Genomic DNA, 12,704 nt, shown 5'->3' with positions numbered 1-12,704 from the left:
TTGTATATTTAGACTATTACATTGCAGTAGGCGTAGCCTATTGATACTTTTAATTAAGTAATAATTGTGAGTACTTTTTCCACCACTGCCTGTGTACCTTCCATAGAGTTAAAAAGGTACCTTCCCAAATCACGCGCATACGATGGAACATTTATTTTGAAAAGCATTCAGCGGATGTTGTTGTCAGCTGACTTACTGACATTTTCTTCTCATATTGTGTGCTGTCTCTTCTGATACAGCTAATTGATTTCAAGCAAATTAATTAGGTTGCATAATATTGAAACTTGAAACTTAAGGGGAAACAGAAATGTCAGCCAAACCAACTTGCCTGATAGTTGCAAGTGCTGCTCCGCAAGGTAGGTCCATTGAACATTTTTATTATGAGACGATCGGCCTATCTCGCTGTCTGTACCAGTCTGACTCTATCCACCCTTTTACTATCAACAAGGTCCATTATTTATTCACCATTTGATGAGATTTAGCTAGCTCTGGGAGTTCTCCTTCTAGGCTATGGATCAGAGCTAAGATTTAGCCTCACACTCTCAAGAGTTAAAGATCTATAAGGGTCCGTTTGGTTACTAACACTCCTCCATCATTTAGCTGGGGACCACCTGGAATTGCCTCGAGAATCACGTACTACACTATTGAATAGTTCTGGTCCTCCTGTTTGGTATCATAGTGAGTTATTAGCCTTGGATCAAGACGATCATAGATGTATTTGGCTATTTTTGATATCGTAGATATAAAAATTATCAATTACATCTATGATCGTCTTGATTCCAAGACTAGTGAGTTATAGCAGTTTATTCATAATTTATTTTATTTTATTCATAAAATAATTATGAATATTCTATTCATAAAATAGCTGATCTACAAGCTCACAAGGTGTCAACTCTGCGGTGTTATGAGCAGTGATGGAAGTACTCGCTAAGTAAAAGTAATACCTTAGTGTAGAAATTACAAGTAAAAGTCTGGAATTAGAAATTTACCTGAGTAAAAGTACAAAAGTATTGGTATCAAAATGTACTTAAAGTACTCATTATGTAGAATGTCCCATTTCACAAGTTTTCAAATGTATAAGATGTATGAAAATCTTTTGAAAATAGCTGATCTAAAAGCTCACAAGGCGTCACCTAAGCTCAGTGCTTAATGAGTCTTCCAGTTTAGTAGACCTTGTATTACTATTTTCAGGACAACGGGGCTTGGCATAACAGAAGGCATTACTAATGTGTGTATCTTGTTCACGCAGGGGTGTCGGCCAAGTCATTCCACCAGTCCTTCACTCTGTGCACGTCAGTGTTTAACTTGCAGACGGCCACACCAGGGGTAAGAATCTCTTCATTAAAGCATTGGTTCTCAAAGTGGGGTCCGGGGACCCCCAGGGGTCCTTGGGGGGTTCCAGGAAGTCCCCAGCAAAAATAGTCAATACAGCGTCTGCATCACAATCATTTCAACCACTTAACCCATTTATAGGTTGGCTATTCAAAAATAGCAAATCTACAAGCTCACAGCACGCCTCTTCGTGTCGCGCGGTGAGCTTGTATATCTGCAATATTTTTAAAAGTGGAAAATGTTGAATAATTTTGACATTTTTAACACAAATCTTCTCTTCTGGGGGTCTATGGATCAAAATCTTTTCAGATGGGGGTCTGCGGCCAAATAAATATCAATTCGGGGGTCCTTGGCACGAAAACGTACATTTTATTTTCAATAAGCATTCCTGTATTCAAATGTTGACATTTTACACAAAACATTCAAAGATTTTCCAGAATCTTTAAGACAAATGTAATAGTGAAAATATAGTAAAAGTCTCACTATATTTGAAATGGGGCTTATAAGTAGTTCATTAATAATGTACATTTTCCCTTCCTACAAATGTAGTGGAGTCAAAGGTACGATATTTTTCTTTGAAATGTAGTGTAGTGAAAGTCACAAGTATCCAAAAACACAAATACTCAAGTGAATTACTGATACTCAAAAAATGCACTTTAAAGTACTCAAGTAAATGTACTTCGTTACGGTCCATCACTGGGCACAGAACACTCAGTCAGTGCAGGGCGTTCTAATTTGTCGTTCTGTATGCAGGGCAAGCCTATCGACTTTACTGGGGTTGATGAAAGCACCGCTAGGTGGGTGCAGGACTTCAGTGTGAAACCTTATGCAACACCTGCCAAACTTGAATCTATTGATGGTGAGTACCAAGAAAATATTTAATAGGCTCTATGCACAGCAGCCATATTGGAAAAACTTTGGGCCCCTTCCTTACTTCCTCCACAGGTGTTACTAATGGTACTAATGAAGGCTCTTCCACTTGTGTACACTTTTCCATTTGTACACTCTCAGAGTTACACACCCGTAAGGGGCCATTTGGAACCCTGAGTGTGTCCCGTGAGCCAACATGCACAATATAAGCACCCTGACTCTGTTTGACCAGAATGGAACAGAACCTTCATTAGTATCATTGGGTAACACCTGTGAAGGAAGTAAGGAAGAGGCCCAATTTCTTTCCAATATGGCTGCTGCGCATAGAGCCTATTGGATAATCTACAGACAGGAAATAAAATGTTTGTAATCTAGTAATCAAAATGTGAATGCTTGTCCTGTTGTTCAATATTATGATTTTATATTCATTTAATTAATTTCAATATTACATTCAAAATATAAAAGTTATGTTTCTTGACAGCTGTGTAAATGGTAAGCCATTTCAAGATATGTTTGAGTTCAGACAACTGTGAACATTTCCCATAAATTTGTATAACATGACAGCGAATTCATAAAAAATAATTGGTACACTTAACTAGTTGCAGCCCTATTTGGTTTTGTTTTGATTAAAGCTCAAGGTCATGTCATGATGGCCTGTTCCAGGTGCCCGGTACCAAGCATTACTCATTCCAGACTGCCCAGGAGCCCTGAATGACCTGGCACACAGCGGCTCCTTACACCGTATCCTCACACACTTCATCTCTCAGCAGAGTGAGTCCCTGGATCTTATGGAATGCATTGTCAGTTAAATTGAAAATCAGTTACAATCCGGGACTTATTTTAATGAATGGAAATGTTATAACATGTTACTTTAACCAATCTGTATGGTACAGTATTTTAATACGACTAGTACATTTGCAGTGGTTGCAATTGCAAACGGACTCCCTACTCATCCGATGGCAAATTTAGACACTGGTGTTAGGGAGGACAGCTTCTGGTTGACGATGTCAATAAAGTTATTTGAAGCAGCCCACCGGATTGGACACTAGACGTGCCACCATCTTTCTTGTAGTTTGGGACATCGTTGTTGTTACCTATCTCCTTTAGGAGAGGGGGAGAACAGATTTATAACTTAAGTTAGATTAGATATGGTATGATCATGGTTCTAGAGAGCAACATTTCCACTCTAGGTACTTTCTCTTCCCCAACATCTTTATTGAATAGAAATGCTGTTTGGGTTCTTGAAAACCTTACATTTCTGTGTGTTACTGACTGGTCATTGATGCTGGAGTTGTTTTGCCCTAAATGCAGAACCTGTGTGCGCTGTGGGCCAGGGAGTATCAGCTTTATGTTGTGCCACTGAGGGACAGAAGTGGATCTTCAATGGGTACAGTTTAACAGGGGTGAGTCTCTCAGCTCTGATATTTATGTACATGATGGGAATGTAAAAGGTATTTCTAGTAACAAGTTGTAACTCTTTTCCATCCAAGCCATCCGTGTTTGAGCTGGTGCGAAGGCCTGACTTTGCCAACCTGCCTCTGATCGTGGAGGACTTCGTGAAAGACAGCGGTGGATCATACACAGGTGAGCAGAGAAGTACAAATATTGTAACATTTGTGTAAACATTTTCTGTAATTATACCCAAAGCTAACCATACAATCCTTTGTTTTTCAGCGAGTCAAGAGGATGCTATGCATGTGGTCATAGACAGACACCTAGTAACTGGTCAGAATATTCAGGCAACATCAATTGCGGTGAATAATCTAATCCTGCTCTGCAATGGAAAATAAAACTACCATACTAACAGTTCAAATCCCATGCACTCTAATGGTTCCCAAACTGGGGGTTTGATTTTGGGGGGTCCTCAGATGATTAGCTTAATGTGCAACATTATTTTCTCACTCAACAGTTAACAAACCAACATGCAGTGTATACAGGGTATCTGCGCATTTCTAAAGTGACAATTTAAGGACTTAAGACCATTTAATACCATCAAAATAAAAACAACTAAATAAGACCATTACTAAGTAAAAAATAACCAAATTGTCAAATATTATCTAAGAAAGAGGCAACAATTGTGAAGAATGCGAGGCGTTGTGAGCTTGTAGTTAAGCTATTTCCACAATATTTATCTGTGGAACCAAGTCAAACTAAACCTAATGCCTCAACTCCTACAATTCCAAGTGCTTGTCGGGGTGAAGGTCCCCGACAAGCTTTAAATATGTTCAAATATGATTATTTGGGGGGGTCAGGGCCTGAAAAGTTTAGGAACCCTTGCTCTAAGGGTACGGACACACCAGAGTTTTATTCTGCCTATGCCGCCGTCTTTTTGCAATGCTTTTCAGTGGGAAGGGAGTGGAAAGCAGTGCAAGTGGCAACAAAACGCGCCGTTCCCATTGAAAAGCATTGCAAACATATGGCCGCATAGGCAGAATCAAACTCTGGTGTGTCCGTACCCTAAATCCTCAATCTGTTCTGTTCCAAACTTATATTCATTTTACAGTATACAGGACAACTAGCAGGCATCGAAAAAAGGTCGAGTTCATGATTATTGTGGTCATGACGATGAAACCACACAGACACAAAAAAAAGTTAAAAAGAAAAAACATTGGAATGTTAGTAAATGGAAGCTCAAGGTTATTCCACACATCATATGAGCGCCAAATGCATGCTCACAACACCAATGTCCAACACCAAAGCAGATAAGATAAGTCTTCAATTGAGCCAACTGGCAGAAGCTTTCCACACAATTAAAGTTCAATAATTGGAACGAGTGAGAGTGAACGCCTGATAACAAAACATTGATTTGGCTCAACGGTTTTTAATAATTATCTTGGTCATGCACATACTTTGTAAAAGGGAAATCTGCTACTGCCATCTCAGTGTACTGCAAGTTGGGTTTTTGTTTCTTCACAAAATGATATGTTTTGAGTTGTGACTCGTGTCCATGAAAAGGGAATAAAACAATATTTTTCAAAGCAACATGTCCCTGGTTTATATCGACAACATGATTCCTCAAACCGCTGCTTTGACATCCTCTGGGGCAGCAGCAGTGCAGATTGAGTATTAACTAAGCTCCGTCAATGGTTGGTCCAGAGTTCAGCTGAGTAACTCAAAAGAAGAAAAAAATCACTGCAAACAGCACTGGCATTTTTGGTACACCATGATTGAAAAAAAATAATCAGACATTTGGAAACCCACATGCTGGTGTTTTGAAGGTCCATGGTAGTCATAAACTAGTCATTTGGCCTTTTCATAGAAGATCGTAGAAATAGTCCAGCCCTTGTCCTAATTCCCACATGGATATTCCTGTGCCCAGTTCTGTGGCTAATGACATCCGTAGGTAGATGGACTGAAAAGAAATAGGAAACTCTTAGTGCACAGTCAAATGTATATAACTGGCAACTAGTGATCAAATGGGGGTTGTTTAGCGTTATTACACATTTCATATGTTTTTTATTGAGTAAATGTGTTCATGCACAAAGCTAAAATGAAATATAAGAGCTTCACCTTAAGAGTTGGGAAGTACACGACATGCTTGACTCCATTATTCCTAGAAATAAAGCAAAGCAAGAAATCTGGTCAAGTTATCCTAAAAGGGTGCGTCACCCATCATTTGTTCTTCCAAAAAATCATTATGTTATCTCCACCTCTTGTAAGAGAAATAGTGCTCTCCACTGTATTCATCCCAGAGAAGTTTTGGCCTCAGCTCTCGCAAAATTTCAATGTACCTGCAGGAAATAAGACAGGAGAGTAATAAAAAGAAAGATTGGTTAGCCTAATTCTTAAAACTGCTCTACCTTTTACTTATTTTGTTTTCATCAGTTATTTATAGAATTTTCAAACCACAGATTTAGGTTGTGCGGCATAATAGTATTCTATGAGATTCGGTAATGACATGCAGTGGTGTCCCTGGGATTTACATTTAGGGCAGGCGAGATTCCCCCCCCCCCCCCCTTTGGCCATTATCTCTGGAAGGTCCAATCTGCTCAGTTCAAAGCTTGTTGGATGCGTGACTTTGAGGACATTAAGCATGCAATGACACCTTTTCGGGTTATTTGGGGTTTTTAGGGGAGGCGAGATCTTAGTTGGGCAGGCAACCGCCTGCCCTGCCTCTACAGTGGGTACGCCACTGATGACATGCCTCTTGATTTTACTCGGCAACAGTGTTGCATATTAGTAGTAGATCAGCTATTTTCGGCGAAGAGATTTAGAGTAGACAGTGGAGGGAAAAGGATAAGGGACAAGTATAGATCCCTGGGGGACCCATTCCAAATGAACCGTGGTATTTATTTATCGCATTCACTACATTGTTTGGATGGGATGTGAACTGGTATGGACATGAAAAAGTATAATTTTAATCGTTTTTATGACATTATGAAGTGTTTCTACATTAATTAAAGGTAGTGTAAGTGATTTTATTTTGTTAAAATAAGTGTTAAATAGCTCTATATACTGCTTATTCATTAACAGGAGTCTCCATGTCTCTCCAGCTCTTTAGTAAGCAGAATGCATTTTCAGGTCGGGATACCAATTTGATCCAATCAGAAGAGAGAACTACAGGATAGATAGAGATACAGGATAAACAAGTGAAATTGGAAGTGATGACACAAAGAAATGAGCAGACTAAGTTGGAACTGGAACAGTATGAAATTTAACCTGATGAATGGGTTCTCTCTCGATTGACTGAAATTTGGTAACCCACCTGAAAATGTATTTCCTATTTATTAAAGAGCTGGCGAGACGGAGACTCCCATCACTGAACAAACACTCTTTAGCAATGATTAATATCACAATATTGAATATAGTGCTTTAACCGTAAAAACGTACCCTACCTTAAAGTGTAAATACATCTTAAGAAATTACATTAATAGACAAAACAGCAATATAAATATTGTCACATTTAATTAAGACCTCCTATAGCAAGGTAAGGTAAAGAATGTCCCCAAGGGGTATTGTTTGCAACAGCAGTAAAACAAGACCAGGAGACCTGGTTCTGCAAGATCCAGACGGAACAAATTCCTAGTAGGCAACACACCTACAAACCACTTCATAAGTTAAAAGTATAAATAATTTTAGGCATTTTGTGTGTGTGTAGCATTTTGTTTATAGGGGTATTTGGTTGTAGATTTGTGTATAGGCTAGACCAGCAAACCTTCCAGTCTGATTACATTCAACTATCCCTTGTCAGTCAGTGCACAAAATATGGGCAGAAGGGCTTTGAATCCAGCATTTCATAAGTTTAGTTAATTAGGTAATTTACTATGCTGCTTGTGTATTAATAAACCTCTGAAATAAGTTATGTAGAATAACAAAATTGCCTAAAGTTACACAGCACATGTTTAAACCAGTTGAATTAAAGGTAATTCAATGTTTGTTAGTGTCCCCATTCACTGCTGCTTCAAATGGTTAGCAAGTCCAGACTTGCTCTGTTGCCCCTGGTGGTTGAAATCTGAAGCGTTCCTGAATGGCTGGTGAGGAAAAGAGGGACCGACAGACCGACATACCAACAGACAAAGCCTCCTGTAGGCCGACCCCCTGGGTCTGGCAAAAATGCTTGAATCATGTGAATCTCATGATCAACATGGGAACAGCATGGATTCCATGTTGATCATGGACTTAATGTGGCCAGCCTGCGATGTCGGGCGTCTGGGGTAAGTCAGTCAGATCGAGAAAGGAGCGCTTGTTTTTGCGACACGAGTTGGGAAAATGTGCTCCTTTCTCGATCCGACTGATTTTCCATATGTACTGTAACATATATACATATATATGTGTATGTGCGTGTGTGAGTGCGTGCATGTGTATATATGTATATTCCAGTCTGGTTGGAGTGATAAAAGTAATGTGAGGGTGAGGGGTTATATGGCAGCTGACCAATCAGTGCATAGTTGCATACTTAAGTGGTATCTTCCCTCTGGGTTATAGCAGCTATAGAAGTTATTGCAGTCAGTGCAAACTACTGTGCTGAACTGGCAATGTGAAAGAAGTGCTACTTAAGTAAATTAACGTGTCAAATATGGAGGAAATGTGTCAAATATGGAGGAAACTCGGCCACCAAACATAGTTGTTGCAGATGGTTTGGTAGAATGCAATGCTTCTTCCATTTTCCAACTGTAATTACACAATCCTTACCTAGTCCCCAGGATTGGTTCAGCACCTTGGTTGGAGAAGTCCAACCCATACAAGTTAAGTCCAATCAGGATCTTTTGTCTCCATTGAATATTGGGTGACAACTGGAGAACACAGTCTCTTATCCAAGGCAGAGGTGAGCTTGGGCCTGGTCTACTGGGAACAAAGACAGACTGTTTAAATTGAGAGTGAGCAGCTTCTACCACTTTGTACTTTAAGTATGAACACTTAGAATCCCATTTAAGTAGTCATTCTTTTACATCTCTGTACCTAAAGAAATACTATTGCATCCAGTTTGAACGGTTGAATGACATGCGTCTATAAGAGCCTCACCTCCCAGCATTGGAGTAGTCATAGGTCATAAGACTGAACCCATCCACTACTGGAGCCAACTGTTCAAACTCTTCCCTGCCAAACATGCCCGGTTGCCCTGAGCTGGTTGGAGAGATATTCGGATCAGAAATGCTTCCAAATCAGCACATCAGTCATTTTGTGGCATTTAAACAGAATAAAAATAAACCCCATTATATTCACCTCGTCACAGCAGGTGGAATGACAAGCACACAGTCATATCTTTTTGCCTTCAGAGCCTCACAAATGTGTTTCACCATGTGGACGAGCTCCCTGCATGAAAAAAGATAAACAGCACTTGCTTATTTGCAACTGACCCTGGAAGACAGGGAAATGTAGTGTTATCCATTCAGGGAAAAGCAATAAAGTAACTCACTTTCTTTTGTTTCCTCCCAGCTGGCTCCACAGCTCCAAAGTAAAACCATCAAAGCCTTCTGTCTGCAAGGTCATACAACAGCATGAAATCATTGTATTTAGAGAATATTGCTACTGCTGTGTAATATACACAGTAGCGTTATCTGGCGCCTCATTTTGCCACTTCAATTCATTACCCAGCCTGCAGTGTGGCAGCCAGGGTACTGTAATTACTCCTATCTGTTGACAAAATAGGTTGTTGGTGCGGAAAGGGTTTGCCCCCCGGCCCCCAGTTGTGTATTTTCGAAATTACCTTTGCGACATCCACTAGCTCACTCCCCAGCTCTTCAATTTCATCCTCGCTATCCAGTACACTCATGTAATCCTGGTAAGACCAGCCATCAAATAGCAGTCGAGGCACTGAAAGCGAGACACATGGAGCACTTGGCTTAAAATGACTTACCACTACATGGTAAGAATCAGAGTGATCATAAAATGCTAGCTCTGTTCCAAACAAGAAGGGCTGAGCAAGCTAGTAGTGGGTATAGAGGACAAAGAGGATCTACTCACCTATCTTGATTTTTCTATTCGACTTCCGGACAGATTTGACCCAGCCTGAAAAGTTGAACACAATCCCTAACACTTTACTAAGAGGACAATACCCAATCTACATTCCGTTGTAGGACAGTGTTGTGCACTGAAAATAGCCGATTTCCAAGTAGATCGGCTATTTTTGACGCATGACACCATCGTATGACGATGTATAAATCGGGCTTAAGGCATAGTCTTTATAAATACAATTAATATCTGCTGTCTGAATAATAGGGTCAAGTGAAGTGATCTTTTTAACCTGGGTCATGGTCATGGAGGCCAGTGACATCAAAGCTTTCAGGTCCCCGTCGACGGAGCTGAAGCCACACTGGAGAGACTGAAGTCAGTTTGGAACCAAATACCTTGGCTACATCATAGCCATGGGAATTCCACTGTGGGGTGGCAGGATACGACAGAGACACAAATGCAATATTGTGCATTAGAACAATACTGTATTTATCACTGTATTTAAGTCAACAGGGTCCGAAATCAGCTTTGTAGCTCACCTGCCAAATGTCTGAAACATTACACATGCCAAACTTGTTTTTTTTTAAACAAAAGGAATTTAAGAATCAAAGACACCCGCACACTACAGTATTTGCACTTGCTCAATGAAGATATGATTGGAACACAGTGTTGTAGAACATTGTGGTATGAAACATTTCGGCCAAGGACCTTCTTCAGGCATACGCATACCCCTGAAGAAGGTCCTTGACTGAAAGTCTCTTTAACTAATGAACAAATGTCATGTGTCTTTTAAGTTAAAAGACACATGATATTTGTTTCATATAATTACCAATTATACATTATGTAGCTGTGTGCCTTCATACTGTATGTCTTAATTTATTGAAGACTTCTGAATAATGAAGGTTAAAGGTGAAAGCAAAGGAGAGAATGAATAGAGATGATTTTGGCAACTTGTGTTCCCTCATATTGCTATTAGGGATAACACATCTATCATTTAACTGGACAACTGGATATACTGCTCTGCACTAGTTATAACACAATTATGACCAAGTACATAATGGTGACAATCCTGTGTATCCCTTGACTTGGTTTCATACTTACTGGTGTGATGTATCCGAGCACAGGTCCTTGGAATGTCCGCTTAACATGAGAACAATATCTCTTTTCCTCTTTCACAATGTCCTTCCATTGTGGGTCTGACACAACAAGGCCTCTTTCCAACACTGGTAACTCTGCAGGTGATGCCTATTGGTGCAGATGAGATTAAAAGACATATCAGCAGAGTGACAGACATCCATGGCATTTATAATAGCTGTGGTACAGGTATGGTGATATCAAGTGAGATTTGGTCCCCATCGGGGTCACTTTCTGCAGCTCTCAAAATCACTGTGGTGGAAGAAGGAAGATATTTTACTTTTTATTTTACTAGTAGCCATACCACAATATAAAAATACTCTGTTACAAGTAAAAGGCCTGGGTTCAAAATGTTACTTCAGTAAAAGTACAAAAGTATCGACATCAAAATATACTTAGAGTACCAAAAGTAAAAGTACAAAAATGTTGAAAATTGCAGATCTACAAGCTCACAACGCGTTGTGTCTAGCTGTAGACAGGTCACAACAGCTTTTTTCAAATTAGCCTATGCATAATACCTGCTGAAGTGGTTAATGTATGTTTTATAATATACTCATTTTATATCTGCAAAGTAAAGTTTTCAAATAATTGTAGTGGAGTAAAAGTACAATATTTGCCTCTGTAGTGGGGTAGAAGTAAAAGTATTGGAAATTGGAACTACTCCAGTAAAGTAAAAAAAAAAAAAAAAGAAACTCAACATTGTACATAAGTACAGTACTTGAGTAAATGTACTTAGTTACTTTAGACCACTGCAAAATCAGATGACATGAGACTGCAAGGAGGACTTGCAACAGCATGCCAGCAAACAACAACACACACACTGCTCACACACACACATATAGGGGCCACAACAAGTTCACTCCACTCACCTCAGCCTCCACAGTCTTGTGTGCTGCCTTCTTGGCGTCTGTCTTTGAAAGCGTGCCACCAACCAGCCAGCACGACGAGATGGTGTGCAGCAGGATCAACGTTATTCTCATTTCCATTCAGATGAACAGGAGTCGTATGAAGTGATATAATATAAATGATCAGCCGACGTGCTCATTCAGGTCGGGTGGTGCTCTGTGTCTGTGATCAGTGCAGGACAGGTACTTCCTTCCTGAATGAGATGAGATGAGATGGGGCAGATAACTTATATAGACTGCAGAGCATAACACAGGATCAACCTGTCTATAACAACTCACTGGAATGATTATGATATATACAAAACCTCGCTTTGCAGCCAGCTGACCACCGAACCATGCTTTTCATTGTGTCATTCATTGAAGTCATTTGGGGCTCTTACACCCCTCCAGTCTAGTGGACTACAGGACAGCTACTGGTTTCGTTTGAGCCATAGAGTTAAAAAATAATAGAGAGGGCACCGGATATCGCCTCCCATCCACTTGCATTGAGTTGCTCACCCAGCGCATGGGCCGAAATTACCCCTTCTTCCGGGTTGGAAACGTATTGGAAAATGTGATGGGCGCGGCCTATTTGGCCGTTCATATACAGTGCCCCCACCTGCAATACCTCAAATAGCCAGCATGTCCATTTGGCTTCAATGAAACCACTGGGTTCTGGGGGCTTGGGTTTGAGCATGGTGGAGTCTATAAGAGCCCATAGTCCGAGGGGACGAGAGCGTTACGATTGGCTAGGGGTGCCATGAATACAATTATGACACGTAGTACAATACACACGCGTTCACGTACAGTTTGGTTTTGTGAACACATTTGTAATACTAGGCAATTTTATTATAGGATAACAACCTGCTCCATCATGGCCAACAACTTTAATGGCAGAGGTTGCCGCAGTAGAGATCATACGAGTCTGATCCTGTAGGTCAGTTGTTTTTCGCGTCAAGGACCCCCAAATTGACACATATTAGCCCACGGACCCCCATTCGAAAAGATGTGCCAGGGACTCAACCATTTTGATTTCTTGGGGTTCCCAATCTACACTGTATCATCATCATTAACGTTCATTTAACCCTAACG

At 40.2% G+C, this 12,704-nt stretch overlaps 2 protein-coding genes across 4 annotated transcripts; one reads left to right on the top strand and one right to left on the bottom strand.

Annotated features, from left to right (window-relative positions):
- The first annotated feature begins 206 nt into the window (after nucleotides 1-206).
- On the top strand, nucleotides 207-4,855 carry gatd1 (glutamine amidotransferase class 1 domain containing 1). Its single transcript, XM_084058957.1, has 7 exons — nucleotides 207-356; nucleotides 1,250-1,326; nucleotides 2,086-2,191; nucleotides 2,866-2,973; nucleotides 3,514-3,605; nucleotides 3,693-3,786; nucleotides 3,877-4,855. Exons 1-7 carry the CDS (start codon nucleotides 308-310, stop codon nucleotides 3,990-3,992), a joined length of 642 nt encoding a protein of 213 aa, XP_083915083.1. The 5' UTR covers nucleotides 207-307; the 3' UTR covers nucleotides 3,993-4,855.
- Nucleotides 4,856-5,007: 152 nt separating this feature from the next.
- On the bottom strand, nucleotides 5,008-12,061 carry chid1 (chitinase domain containing 1). Of its 3 annotated transcripts, none has more exons than XM_084058954.1 (13): nucleotides 11,939-12,061; nucleotides 11,598-11,827; nucleotides 10,696-10,839; nucleotides 9,887-10,019; nucleotides 9,607-9,651; nucleotides 9,350-9,456; nucleotides 9,059-9,120; nucleotides 8,866-8,955; nucleotides 8,665-8,766; nucleotides 8,335-8,487; nucleotides 5,853-5,933; nucleotides 5,713-5,755; nucleotides 5,008-5,554 (listed from the first exon to the last, which is right to left on the bottom strand). In XM_084058954.1, exons 2-13 carry the CDS (start codon nucleotides 11,712-11,714, stop codon nucleotides 5,456-5,458), a joined length of 1,176 nt encoding a protein of 391 aa, XP_083915080.1. In that variant the 5' UTR covers nucleotides 11,715-11,827; nucleotides 11,939-12,061; the 3' UTR covers nucleotides 5,008-5,455. The 3 variants fall into 3 exon arrangements, with proteins under 3 accessions (XP_083915080.1, XP_083915081.1, XP_083915082.1); XM_084058955.1 differs by having other exon boundaries at nucleotides 11,934-12,048; XM_084058956.1 differs by having other exon boundaries at nucleotides 8,335-8,484; nucleotides 11,598-12,055.
- Between the last annotated feature and the right edge of the window lie 643 nt (nucleotides 12,062-12,704).

Source organism: Gymnoscopelus microlampas (genome assembly GCF_963454915.1).
Source record: "Gymnoscopelus microlampas genome assembly, chromosome: 6".
NCBI classification, from domain to species: Eukaryota; Metazoa; Chordata; class Actinopteri; order Myctophiformes; family Myctophidae; genus Gymnoscopelus; species Gymnoscopelus microlampas.
This window is presented reverse-complemented; position numbering and strand designations above follow the sequence as displayed.